The sequence below is a fragment of the Vombatus ursinus genome, unplaced genomic scaffold (assembly GCF_900497805.2).
Source record: "Vombatus ursinus unplaced genomic scaffold, bare-nosed wombat genome assembly UNPS02008961.1, whole genome shotgun sequence".
NCBI lineage: Eukaryota > Metazoa > Chordata > Mammalia > Diprotodontia > Vombatidae > Vombatus > Vombatus ursinus.
The window spans coordinates 203697-218741 of NW_020948739.1; the positions used below are offsets into that span (position 1 = coordinate 203697).

The 15045-nt window shown below is 35.6% G+C and overlaps 1 protein-coding gene across 1 annotated transcript in view; it reads right to left on the minus strand.

Moving 5' to 3' along the window:
* Positions 1-15045, minus strand: part of CUNH8orf37 (chromosome unknown C8orf37 homolog) — a 31394-nt gene that overhangs the window by 13568 nt on the left and 2781 nt on the right. Inside the window, exons 2-4 of the mRNA XM_027849930.1 lie at positions 12333-12423; positions 9525-9589; positions 8945-9010 (exon numbers count right to left, since the gene is read on the minus strand). Of these exons, the coding sequence (XP_027705731.1) occupies positions 8945-9010; positions 9525-9589; positions 12333-12423 (222 nt within the window). The remainder of the gene's footprint in view (positions 1-8944; positions 9011-9524; positions 9590-12332; positions 12424-15045) is intronic.

Here is a 15045-nt window from a genome sequence, read left to right on the forward strand (position 1 = left end):
GATCAACATTTATTAAATGTCTATGTATCAGGTACTCTGTTAAGTGCTGGGGATATAAAAAGAGGCAAAAGACAGTCCCTGCCCTCAAGGAGCACACAATCTAATTTGGGAGACAATATGCAAACACACACACACACACACACACACACAACAAGCTATATAAAAGATAAATACGAAATATAAAAAGGAATAGCTATCCCAAGTATCTATCTCTTCTTCCCTTTCCAGGGGAAAAAAATTAGTACAATTGATCAATACAATGAGTCTGAAAATATGTGCAATTATCTAACACCTGTGGGCCTCCCACTTCCACGAAGGGATGGGTTGGGATTGTCTTCTCATATCTCTTCAAATGAGTCCTGCTTGGTCTATATACTTCTTACATTTGCTTTATTACTTTTTTGGTGTGTCACTGTTCTTTCCATTTATATTGTTTAGTTACAATGTATGTTATTTTCTTGGCTCTGCTTACGTCAGTCTGCATCAGATCATGGAGACCTTTCCAAACTTCTCTTATTCATCACACCCGTATTTCTTACAGCATGGTAATAGTCCATTACATCCTTGTACCACAATTTGTTTATCCATTCCCCAATTGATGGGCATCTAATATGTTCTCAATTTTTAGCTGTCACAGAAAGTGCCGCTATAAATATTTTAGTATAGACAAGGACGTTCTTGTTATTGATGGCTGCCTTGGGGTATATGTCCAAGGAACAGGAGTCTCTGGTTCAAAGGGTATGGACATTTTAGTCATTTTATTTGTGTAATTCTAAACTGCTTTCCCAAATGGTTGTACCATTTCACAACTCTACCAATGATATATTAGTATGCCCATTATCATTAATGTGCCCATTGTCATTCCACAACCCCTCCAACATTGAATGTCTGTTTTCGGGGGGGGAGGGGAGCATTTTTGCCAAATTACAGGGTGTGAAGTGAAATTTCAGCATTGTTCTGATGTGCATTTCTCTTATTAATTAGTTATTTGGAGCATTTTTTCATGTGGTTGTGAATACTTTGTAATTCATCTTTTGAGGACTGTTTGTTCATGCTCTTTGACTACTTACCTACTGGGGAATGGCTATTACTCATATAGATTTATTATTTATATATCTTAGATACCAAACCCTTATCAGAGAAATGTGATACAAAGATTATTTTTTCCCATTCACCACTTCCCTTCCTATCCTATATACATTAATGTTGTCAGTACAGAATCTTTCCAATTTAAATCAGTTAACTATTTCTATCTTTTGTAATTAATTACCTTTTGTTTGGTTAAGAATACTGTTGCCCAAAACTGTGAGAGACATATGATGCTTTTCTTCTAATTTTTTTTGTAGTACATATATGTGTGTATATATATATATATATATATGTACACACATATATACATACACACATATATAAAATAAGGAGTTGCTTCCCCCTATGTAATTTGTTTTCTACTTTATCAAATACTGGGTTATTGAGTTCTTTCTATTGTTTCTGATTTTCCTTCTTGTCTAGTTTATTCCACTGATCTATTTTTTAACCAAGAGCAGTTGGTTTTGATGACTGCTGCTTTATAACATAGTCTGAGGTCTGAAAGTGCTATTCCCTCTAACCCTTCTTTTCACCATATCCTTTGGCATTCCAGATCTTTTGTTTTTCCAAATGGATTTTTAATTTTGGTAGTATTGTCATTTTTATTATATTGGCATGGCCTAGCCATTAGCACTATTTCAGCTATTTATTCTTTATTTCTTTAGGGAGCACTTTGTGATTGAATCTATACAAGTCTGTTATGTGGTTTGATAGGCTGATTACCCAGATATTTTATGCATTTTGTAGTTCTAAGGATTTAGCTATTTCTTTCTATTATTGTTTCTTGTGTTTGGTTATTATTACATAAGAAATGTTGTTGATTTTTGAGGATTTTGTAGCCTATAATTATGCTGAAGCCATTAGTTGTCCCAGTTAGCATCTGTGATGATTCCCTAGGATTTTCCAAGTAAGCCACCATATCACCAGCAAACAAGGATAGTTTTGTCTCCTCTTTATCTATCTTTATGCCTTTAATTCCTTTCTCTTGCCTTATTGTTGTTGCTAGAATTTTCAGAATTATATTATCAATGGGGATAATAAACAGTGGGGAAAGTAGGCATGCTGCTTCACTCTTGTATTTATTGGAAAAGGTACTAGTCTATCTCCATTGCATATGATGCTCGTTTTTGGTTTTAGATAGATGTTTTTTATTGTATTTAAACAAGGTCTCTCTATACTTATACTTTGTAGGGTTTTTAGCATAAAAATGTACTTTGTCAAAGACTTTTTGCATCTATTTAAATGATCTTGTGGTTTTGGCATTTAACATGATTAATTATATTTATTGCTTTCCCAATATTGAACCATCCTTGAATCCCTTGTATAAATTGCATTTGGTCATAATGAATGATTGTCTGGGTAAACTGCTAGGACTGTTTGACAGGATTTTATTTAAAGTTGTTGAGTCAATGTACATTAATGAAATCTACCTATAGTTTTATTTCTTTTAGTTTTCCCACTTAAAGTGTTAGGGTTATATTTATTTCATAAAAGGATTTTGGAAGGGTGCATTCTTTCTCAATTTTTGAGAATAATTTGAGAAGCATGGGTACTAACTGTTCTCTAAAAGTTTGGTAGAATCATCCTGTAACTCCATCATGACCAGGAAGTTTTTCCTTGGGTAGTTCCTTTATAGCTAGCTCTATTTCCTTTTCTGAGACTCGGTTATTTAAAATATTACTAACTTTCTGGAAATTTTAGGTACTTTATATGTTTGAAATTATTCCCCTATTTCTTTTATGTTCTCAGTTTTGTTAGTATATAAATGCATAATATATTCTGAATATTCTTTTTCTTTTGGTTTTGCTGTGATTTCACTTTGCTCAATTTCTATTTTGACTTGATTTTTCTGCTCTCTTCTTTTTAATCAGATTAGCTAAATGTTTACCAATTTAAAGAGCTTTTCAAGGGACCAGATTTAGTATTACTATTTAGGTTTACTTCTTGGCTAATTAAAAATGCATATTCAGTTCATTAATCTTCATTATCTATTTTGTTAATGTATTTTTTAGGTATTATTTTTCTCTCTGCTTTAGCATCATCCTAGAAATTTTGGTATGATATTTCATCATTATAATTTTCTTTACATGGTAACCATTTCTCTTATTTATTCGACGCAATCATTATTTGGGATTTCATTGTTAAATCTCCATTTGGGTCTGTATATTTTATTTGAAGTGCCTGAGCTAATTGCTATCTTTACTGCATTATGGTTGGTAAAGAATGTGATAACTATTTCTACCTTTTTACATTTGTTTGAAATAGCTCTCTGCCTTAGTGCATGGTCAGTTTGCTAAAGTTCCATGTGGTACTGAGAAATATGTAAATTCTTTTGCTGTCCCATTTAGAAGACACTGTAAGTTTTTATTATTTTTAAAATTAAATTTTTTTTATGATTACATGTGAAAACAATTTTTAACATTCATTTTTAAAAAATATTGAGTTCCAAATTCTGTCCCTCCCTTAACCTTTCCTTGAGAAGGCAAGCAATTTGATATAGATTATACATGTGTAGTCATGCAAAACATATTTCCTTATTAGCCATGTTGCTAAAGAAAAAACAGATACACCCCCTTCCCCCAATCAAGAAAAATAAAGTTTAAAAAAGTCTGCTTCAATCTGCATTCAGTTTCCATCAGTTCTTTCTCTGGAGGTGGATAGCATTTTTCATCATAAATCCTTTGGAATTGTTTTGGATCACTGCATTGCTGAGAATAGCTGTCACTCATGGTTGATCGATCATAGTACAATATGGCTGTTGCTAGGTACAATGCTTTCCTGGTTCTGTTCAGGTCACCATGAGTTTTTAAACTCTAGTTTCTCCAGCAATTTGTTCAGTTCCATGTTTTCTTTTTTGTTTGTTATTTATCCAAAACTGAGAGAGAAATATTGAGTATTCTGCCACTCCTGCATTAGTGTTTGTGTCTTCTTGTAGCCCAGATATTTTTCTTTATGAATTTGGAGCATATTGATTTGTTGGCTATGGTTCCTTTCACTGTAATATAATTTCCTTATCCTGTTTATTTTTTGTATATTTGTATTTGCTTTGTCAGACAGCAGTGCCTGATTGCAGTGCCTGCTTTTTTGGATTCACTTGATGCATAGTTAATTATTTTTTCCATCCCCTAAGTTTTATTTTGTGTATGTCTTTGTTTTCTAAATATACTTTTCTAAATATAGCAACAGATTGTAGGGTTGTGTTTTCTTAGCTAATCTGTCATTTTTAAATGGACCGTTTAATAAATTCACATTTAAAATTACAAGTTAGGATTATATTTTCCTCCTGTGTCTAATATTAGGGTCCCCCCCCAAGTTGTGATTTTCCCCTCCTCTGCTGTAAACATAATACTATGTTTGTTCAATGACTTCATTTTAATATTTTTAAGGTGGTCCTGTTATGGCTGCCTCTCTTCCCCTCACCCCTGATCTTTTCCTCGCATTTGTTACCCATTTCCATTTGGGATTTTGCTTATTAGTTCCTTTTTTTCCCCTCCTCTCAGTCAAGTGGACTCCTCCTTCATCTCCTCTTCAAATACCCTTGTTTATTAGTTTTTTTTATTTAAAATTTTTGCACCCTTTCCAAAAAAGGAGTTCTCTTATTCTATTCATTATTCATCTTCTTTCTGGATACTCTAAACTCTTATTCATGGCCTCTGTAAGTGTCTAGTTTCTGTCTTTTCTCTGTATTCCTTATGCAATCAAAACTTCCAAAGTATCCATTCTAGGCTTTTCCCTCTTGGAGGTTTCTGCCATTACCTTATAGATCTTGCTCCATGTTCCCCCTTTTCACTGTGTCTCACCCCCAGAAAAATGTCATTTATTGCAGGTGTCAGAGAAGACACTAACTCTCCCCTACTGTGTTCTTGATTATGTAGTCCCTTCCCCTGGTTACCTTCCCCCCTCCATTTGCCTCAAAATCTCCTCTCTGTATCCATGCTCTTCCGATTTCCCTGGTGCCAGTCACCCTTACAAGTTCCAACTTCCTTTCTCCTGAGGTAGGACAAGTGGACTTTTCAAACACCAAATCCCCCATGGCACACCCAGTACAAGGTCCCCCCATCTTCTTTCACAGACCATCTCTCTTTAATCATTCGTCAGCGGAACCTTTTCCCATCATCAAAGCAAGGCGTCCTTCTCCTTCCTTCCTTTTTCAATCCTTCCCCACCCCTCCACTCCCCTGTAGGATCTTCTCTTTTTTGAGACCATAGGGGTTCCCTTCCCCTCAGTGCTAGTCCTAGATTTGACCCTGGGACATCACACATTCCTCTATATCTTTCTGCTTCTCCTTCCCCACTTTCATGTATCCTCCCACATAGTAAGCAGTCCCACAGACAAAACAAACTACCCACAGTGATTCCCCTGCAGGAGGACATTACCAGGTTCCATCCATAAATGCCCAAGGGCCCACCTTTTCAGTGTTAACCTTCACAGGAATTCCATCTTCACTCTTGTCTCCTTGTGTACATTTAAAAAGAAGTTCTTACTGTTTTGTCTGCTGGCATCTGTTGTTGCTACTCTTCTTGGATGCTGCATGTACTCACTCCTCCTGTCTTTCTGTTGTTTGGGGTATTTCAGAACTAAATAATCTCTTCAGGTCTTTTTTTTTTTCTCCTCAAAGTATCTGTAACAACTCTTTAATATTGAATGTCCATCTTCTTTTCATTTTTGTTTAAAGTCATATTTGCAGGGTAAGTTACCCTGGGCTGTATCCTTAGCTCTACTGTTCTTTGGAATACTTTATTCCACTTTCGCCTACATTTTCTGGTGGAATACAATAGACTTGAATTATTTGAATTTCCTTTCTTTTGCACCTCAAGATATTTCTCCTGATCACTTGCAGAATTTGTTTCTGAATTGAATTGTTAAATTTAACCACTATGTGTCCTGGAGTTTGCAGCCTTGGGCATTTTCTTGGAGGTGATCACGTGAATTCTTTCAATTGTTATTTAATTTCCTATATCCAGAAGTTCAGGATAGTCCTCGTCTATTATTCTACATTATGGTCCTGTTATGTTCTTCTGGGAGACTTATGCTCCCTGGGTTGTGTCTAGACATTCTGGCTTTAAGATCAGTATGTTTTTGCTTGAATAGTGAGCACATTTTTTTTTTAACTTTTTTTTTTGGTTCTTTTCATCTAGACTTTCACTTCTGTATATGTGAATTCCCAATCTATTGTTCTCCCTTTTGTTTCTTTTGTGAGACTTGCCAGTGCAGATTCTAGTTTTTCTATATTGCCCATTATTTTTGCTGTGCAGGCCCAAAATTCTGCTGTCATAATTCTCATTTCTCTTTCGAATCACTAAGGAACAGCGTATTGTGGTTCTATGTTCTCCTCACGTTTCACGGGGTCCTTTTTTTTATCAAGTGTTGGATCATTACCCTTTGTTTTGTAGTATTTATTCACAGACACCTGAACTCATTTACTACATCTAGAGGCCACATTGCTTTCTGCTGTTAATTTCCTTCTGTTGTTTTTTTATTGATTTATCTGCTTATGTTCAGAATCTTTGGGTCTTCTTCCTGAGATCTTTGGTAGCTTCAATTTTTTCCCCCTAATTTTCTCCTATTCATTCTGACTTGTTCCCTCTGATACCAGTTTCCTTGGGGGCTGCATCTCAAAGTGTCTCAGCATACTCCCACATTGGGCATGGTTCATCACCCCAGGGCTCTGCATGAAATGACTTCTGAGTGATGAAAACTGGCCCTACCTGGATGCCACTCCCCTACCACCAATGATAGCCTGTTCTGACTGTCTGTCCCACTCCCTCTGTTCCTCAGTTGTTTGGCCTGGCTCAGGGAGCAGCCATGCTCATGCTATGGGGTTGTCCACCCAGGCACCAGTAATTTAGAGCTTTGCAGTGCTGATGCTATCAGGTTCTAGTCCCCAGAAAGTATTTGCTCCTGGTGGGCTGCCACCTGCTATGCTTGCTATTTGAAACTGCACTAGCAAATTTCCACAATCTGAAAAACAGGATTTCCATAGCACTGAAAAAAGTGCGGGGAGTAGGGTCTGGGGCTAGGTTTTGTTGCAAACCCCTAGCCACATGCTGGGTCCTTGGCTAGTGCAGCCTTGTTGCTGGTAGCATGAGAGGCAAGGGAGGGATGCTAAGTTGTGGCTGGGATGAAAAGACTCATAATTTTGTGCTGAGATCAAACTTAGTATGAATTTGTGGTTTGTTGGGATTTTTTTTGGACATTGTGAAGCATTAACAATGATCAAAGAATGGAAAATTCAGTGAACATATATATTAGTTCATGAATTTTAAAATTATGGTGTAAGCTGAGGCTTTTATTATTGGTGAATTAACAGCTCAAGAAAGCAAGAAATCTTTCAAACATAGAAAGACTAAAAATTTGATCTCTGTAAAACTCAGATGTGTTCTTGGTCCAATCTGTACATAACAAAAATCCCTTCAGCAACGTTCCTAATGAGTAATTATCCAGCCTTCTCTTGAAAACTTACAGTGAAAGAAAATCTGCTACCTTCTATATATTAACTCATTCCACTTTTAGATAGCTCTGTTAGGAAGTGATGTTCAAAAAGACAGCATAAGACTTTGCCAGATGCTCTGCTAAAATTTGGGCAAACTATATCTGGTTCTATTACATATAGGCAAACTATATAGCATACTTTTGGTCTACCAGTAACCCTGTCAAACAGGAAATGAAGCTAGCCTGATATAACCTATTCTTGATGAATCCATTCTGACTCTCTAAGATTACTGTTTTCTTTCTTAGATACTTACTAGCCATCTTTTTAATGTTTTGAATTTTGCTAGGTAGCAAACTCCAAAAACTAAGGCTGCTATGAGAAAAGGGCCATAAAAATGTTTAAAAAAAAAAAAAGGCCACCAAGTGCCCAAAATCTTGTCAAGGATATTCATTCAAACTGACCCATAGGCGCCCACTTTCTAATTCCATGACTGGTGAAAAAGTTTCATCATCAGATGCAATGATCTGTTGCATTAAAAATAAGGCAGGAATTAAAAAGATAAGAACTTGGTAGATCATGATACTATATCATATTTTGTACAGTTTTCGGTGACTGGTTGATATGATGCTGATTAACTGTTTGCTATAGAAAACTTTATACTTTGCAAATATATTTTTATTGTTGATTAAATACAATCTTTGCAGTCATTTCAAAGTTGAATAGTAAGCCTTTGATCAGGAATGTGTAACCCCCTTATTGTAATACCGTTGCTATGAGAAAGTGAGATTCCACTTACAGCACCTTTTCCAGGACCTTAAAATCCTCTAAGTTTAAAGTCTGTCAATGCCCAACGCTTTTACATACGATTATGGTTCTATTCTTTGGCTTTTGAATTAAATCAGAAAAAAATCAATGGTAACAACTACAGAAGACGTAAGGTATATGTACTACCTGCTAAAATTTAAATTCAGTATGGGAAAAAGATTTATAGATGTTCAGACTTCTTTATTTTTTCAAGTAGTTTTTAAGGCAATTAGTAAAAAATAGAAACTATTCTCAAAGGAGAAATGGTAGTCACAACAATGAGATCAGACAGCATTTAGGCAAACAGGCTAAGAGACAGAAATCATGCCGAATGGTCTAACCCTCTGGGATCCTAATCTTTTTACCCCTAATCTTAATCCTAATCTTTTTTGTATAAAACAAACAAAAACTAGCATAAAAGCTCCAATTATCTAATAGAAGTGCTAAAATTTTCTGTATATTGAAGTTAGCTAAGAAATGCACCAGGCATTATAAAACAAAATTATTTGTCACATTTATTACACTGTCATGCAAATGATGCTAGACACTAAAATCTTTAAAAGCTGCATATCACTTTTGGAATGAATGATAAAGTACCATTTATTTCAAATTTCCTACCTCTGGGAAGTATTTGTTCCTATACCACATGGAGCAGAGCTTCCTCCAACATATACTGGACTGCATCTAGATGTGATTAACAAATGTGAGAAATATGAATTACAATTAAAAGGCTATGTTTCGGTAATCAAAATGTTCTCTTCCATGAGCTGACTGTTTCAGGAAAGGAGATACTTATTCATGATCATGAGCTGTGCTTTACTGGATGTAACCTGCACATTCTGGAACACTCAAGGAGTTAAAATGAGTCACAGAAGAATAGTGTTTGCCAAATAATATGAGGGGAAAAAAAGCAAACTCTGGAGAATATAACAGAACATTCATTCTGAGCAACTGTTCACACTCTTTTTCATGTGGCAGATTATTTACAATAGCAATAATCTCCAGTACGGAAACTTCCTTTACTCTATGGGGTCACAAGCCATCAGCCTATTATAAGAGATTGCTCTTGGTCCTTCTCCTGAAAAGTAATGCTTTGTTATTTAATGTCAACGTGGTCTAAATGGTAACAAAAAATGATTAGACCACATTCCTAGCTTTTGTTCACTAGTGTGTTTAATTCACTAAAATCTCAACTTACCTTTTGCCAAGCACTTGAATGGAAGTTCTGACAGATGTGTGATTTGAAGATTTAGGTTTTAATTTCTGTTCAAAAAGCCCAAAACAATAAAAGAGAAAGGACAGCTTTAGAGAGATATAACAGCAAAATTCAGGTTCTGCTTTATTTTATAAGAAAAATATTATTTTTTCAACAAAAATATGAATGTAATCATTTTAAAGTTTCTGGAATAAAAACAATGAGTAAATCCTTGAGAGGCAGCAAACATAGAGAAGCAGAACTCCCTGAGGAATCTGTAAATCACCCTGCTGCCTTTCAGTTTAGGGAAATGATATACTGCTATTATTAACATATGATGATTTAGAGTTACTTTCTAACTCTTCTATTAATATTTTGGTTCAATGATTTAATATGAAGAAACTGCTGTTTAAAAAAACATTCTGGAAAAATTCAACAGAGGAGGAAAAAAATCAGACTCATTTGTAAGGTATGTGAGTAGGACTCACCTAAACCAAAAATAAACTAGCCAACTCCTGGTTAACTTCAGTAATATTAATCTTAATCAAATGAAATGGTCTTAGCCAATAGAAATTCAGGGAAAATGTACAGATACTTAGTTACAATTATACAGCAGTTCCTATATGGTTACATAACATCCTCATCATTAGCTAGCATTTATTAAGTGTTAACTATGCATGTGATACTGTATAACATATACCAACCAGGAAGCAGGCTCTCTGCCAAAAAGAGATGAAGAGAAAGAGAAATGGCAGCATTAATTCTGCAGAGACAGGTCTTTATTTTGCCTGGTGTATGACCAAACTTTTAATGAAGACAAAAATGTCTCTTTGCTTTTTCTTTCTCTTCTTCCAGAAGTAAACTTCCCATTTTAAGTGAAAAGAATTCCCCCCCCAGTACAAGTGTATCAATCTCCCTTTTTTGTTTGGGGAGCATGCTCTATGTGAATGGTTGGTAGGGTCATCACTTCCTCCTAGGACCACGTTTTCTCCAACATCTGGGCTAATACTTATGCTGCTGGCTGCATGATTCTGAGGAGGGAAAGAGGAAGGAATAAGCATTTACACAGCACTGTTTTGTGCCAGGTGTTGTGTTAAGCACTTTACAAAAATGATCTCATTTGAGCTGAGATACCGAAATGTATCAGCAGGCACTTAGGAATTTGTGCCTCCTCTTCTCAGGAATATTTGTGGCCCCTATGTACAGCTCTCTCCTCAACCAGCCTTGTCCCTTCTGCTACCCCCAGTCCCAATCTGTAACCACAACACTAATACACTTATTTGTCTTAGGTAATTTCCGTATTGTTGTCAGATTGAGGCACTAAGGTCATGCAGAATAGAATCCAGGTCAGGGCTGGGTCTGACCGTGATAGGCCACTTCAGGTAGTGTGGGATTACCTGTCATTAGAGCTCTTTAAGAGAGCTGGGATTTTTAACCTGCGAGTCCACGAATTAGTTTACAGTTTTTTTTTGATAAATGCATTTCAGTATAATTTTAAAGACATTATTCCAAGAAGGGTTCCAAGTCTTCTACCAGACTGCCAAGTAATACCAGCATGAAACTTCTTGTTCCCTCCAGCTGCTAGCGCCCTCCCCTTCCATAATCATTTACCTTGAATTTATTTTGTATCCATTTATTTATGCACATGTTGTCTTTCCTAATTGAATGTAAACTCGCTGAGGACATTTCATTTTTTTTTTCTTTCCCCAAAGCCTTTGGTCAATGCTTCTTGTTTCAGTTCATTTTCAGGCTGGCTGACAAAAGACTACTGAAATGGCATTACAAGTCTCTAACAGCACAGTCTCCATGTGGATTCTGTGCATTGATCTTGTTTTTGAACTTTGCTATTCGGTTCTAGGGTTGTTGTTTTTCCTTTTTTAAACTTGGATTTTGCTTATTTTCCTTGTTTTAGTTCTGACATATAAATGTTAGATAAAATCCTAGAACAACTATAACATTGCTCTAAGTTACCAATTGGACTTACAATCATACAGGTTGTGGTTTTTGAGATCAAACAATTTCTGCAAATAGGTGCAGATTAAATTCCATAATTTATATTGTTTATTATTAGGTACTTCCTACTAACTATTAAGTACACAGTAATGTATAAGGCACTGTGCTAGGCAGTATAGATACAAGGACAAAAAGTGAAACAGCCCTGTCCTGAAGAAGCTTACATTTTATTAGCTGAATGGCTTTGATGATCTATGAGATCATTACTGGCAATGAAAACATTCCTGATTTCTAATTACTGCTGCCAACACCTAATGAACATCAAATCACCAAGTTTCTAAATGCCTTTTGTTACTTGCAGTCAAAATAACAATGCTATTTTTTATAATTAAATTCAAGGTCAAAGGGTTTAGAGAGTTGTAAAGGACTTTAGAAGTCATATAAACCAAATTCCTCATTTTTCATATGAAAAAAATTGAGGGTCAGAGAGATTAATTAGCTTGTCCCAGGTTACACAGGTAATATGGAACAAAGCTGGGATAGCTGAGGTCCTTTGATTCGAAAGCCCCCGCTCTTTATTCAACTGAATGTGTACAGTTACTTGTGTCTTCAAATTTTCTGAATGTTCTAAATACAGAAGGAAAAAATCACTATGTTGGGGCAGCTAGGTGGTGCAGTGGATAGAGCTCTGGCCTTGGAGGCAGGAGGACCTGAGTTCAAATCCGGCCTTAGACACATACTAGCTGTGTGACCCTGGGCAAGTCACTTAGCCCCATTACCTAACCAAAAAAAAAAAAAAAAAAAAAAAAAGAAAGAAAAAAGAAAGAAAAACCACTATGTTCATGGGACTCTACTTACAACAGGCTTTTTGTCAAAACAGGGCTCTTCAAAGATTTCATTAATTAGGCCATCCAGATCATCATCAGCTTTCAGTAATATTTTAGTTGATCTGAAAATTTAAAAAAAAACTTCAGAGTATAGACATCAATCAGTATCAGAAGAGAGAAGTGTTATTTAAACAACTCAATCTAAAGTCACAGTATAAAGAGAAACAGAACATTAATTAACAAGTTTTCTAATTGTTCTCTGTTGTGAATTTTAATACCATGTGCCTAGAATACAGGGCAAATTTTATATACTCAACACATATTACTGTTCCTAATTTATAATAGAGTATTTAAAAAGTTATAATGTATAGGTTAAGAAAAGCTAGGCTTCTTTTCTAAATTATATTAGCAATTTGGAGTATATGCAATACTAAAATGAGAAAATATATAAAACGTTTTACATATCTTTAAATGTTATATAAAATATTATTTTTAAAAATCATTATTAGCAAAAAATCGATATTAGAAGTAGGGCTAAGGGGCAGCTAGGTGTCACAGTGAATAGGGGACCGGCTCTGAAGTCAGGAAGACCTGAGTTCAAATCTGGCCTCAGACCAAACACTTGACACCAGCTGTGTGACCCAGGGCAAGTCACTTAACCCCAATTTCCTTTAAAAAAAAAAAAAAAGAAGAAGTGGGGCTACCTCATAAAAAAACCAGGGTTTCATTATCAGAGAAATCATTATCTCTTTAGTAGTTAATAGCTCACATTTATTTATATAATGATTTAAAGTTTGCAAAGCACATTACAAATATTATCTCATTTTATTCTTATAAAACCCTACCCTTACACTTACCCTGAAAAGTTAAGTGCTATTATTATCCTCATTTTACAGATGAGGATACTAAGGCACAGAGAGGTCAAGTGACTTGCCTAGGGTTACATGACTAATACCTGAGGCTGGATTTGAGTTCCTGTCTTCCTGACTCCTGATCTAATGTACTATCTAATTGACTCCACATTACTGGGTTGTTGTGAGGCTCAAATAAGATGATTATATATATATATATATATAAACCACATTGCAAATCTTAAAGTGCTATGTTTTAGCTATTACTATACAGGTAAAAAATTATATAATAATTAGTGGACAAGGATGGAAAAAGATGGACTATAGCACAAATCAGCTGGGTTAGTTCCCAATGAAAGATGAGGAGTGTAGATAACCTGAGCCTCCTTAGCCCTTATGAAATACACTATCCTTATGCAAAAGACCTTTGTCTGGCTATAGCTCCCATTCCTCTGGTCTCAGTTCTGCCTCTCTTATTTTCTCAGATACAAGACATTAAGCTCACCATTCCTATAACTCTGACATTACCTCCCCTCCCCCTGCCACCCTCCCTGAAAAAGTTAAATGGATATCTAGAGACTAGATTCTAGACCACTCTTACAGTAGTATATAAACAAAGCTTTCAAAAACTATTTACTACTGACCCTCTATAAAGAGTGTAATTCACTACTGATATCTTACCACTCTCAGAAGAAATAGTTACTTTTTGATTATAGATTAAGTTCATTAGTCAAAATTTTTATTAAAAACAAGACAACTATTTGCACATTTTAATTTTTCTGGATGTTCTCATTGTTTCTGTGTCATGGCCTTTAGCCAAGGAAATTAAAAGCCAATCTAAGCTAGAAATTCTTAGTTACTCAGGTTATTGAAAGCGGCTTCTAGAGAACATGAGGTCAATTACAAACTTCTAATTTCTTTTTTTTTTTTTTTGGCTAGGAAATGGGGTTAAGTGAATGCAGCTAGCAAATGTCAAGTATCTGAGGTCACATGTGAACTCAGGTCCTCCTAACTCAAGGGCTGGTGCTCTATCCACTGCACCACCTAGCTGGCCCACAAACTTCTAATTTCCAAATGATGTTCTTTGTGTTTAAAATTTAAAAGTGTGAACATCCAGTATCTAGCACAATGCCTGGCCCATAGCATACAACAATAATAAATGCTTATTGATTGGAATGAATGAAAAATCTCAAGTTACAGAGTTGATTTACTACACTATGCTTGGATTAGGCAATTTTGTTTGGGCAGCTAGGTGGTAAAGTTGATAGAGCATGGGGCCTTGAGTCAGGAAGATGTGAGTTCAAGTTTGTCATCCGGCACTATGGCTCTGGGCAAATCACTTAAATGCTGTCTGCCTCAGTTTTCTCATCTGTAAAATGGGGATAACAAACCATCTACCTCCTATGAATGTTGTAAAGATGAAATGGGATATTTGCAAAGAACTATGCAAACATTAAAGAGCTATATAAATTCTAGCTATTATTAAATAAATACTAAATTGAACACTTGGTTTAAGTAGAGCTACAAAATACCAGGATTGTAAACTGGAAGGGATTTTGGAGATTGTCTAGTACAAACTCCTCATTTTATAGATGAGGAAAACATGTCTGCAAAGGTAAAATGACTTGCCTAAGGTGACAAGAGGTAGTGCCCAACACAGCCAGGACTGAACCCAGGTGCTTAATATGTCATGGAGTTGGATACCTGTAAATGGTACTGACTGATCATTTACATAAAATTCTGGTTTGGGTACTGGGTCAGAGAACTAAGTAAAACGTAAGAGAAATTAGTCAATAAACATTTATTTAGTGTCTACTAAATAGGGGCACTTAGGTGGCACGGTAGATAGAGTGCTAGGCCTGTGGTCAGGAACTCTTCTTCCTGAAGAAAACT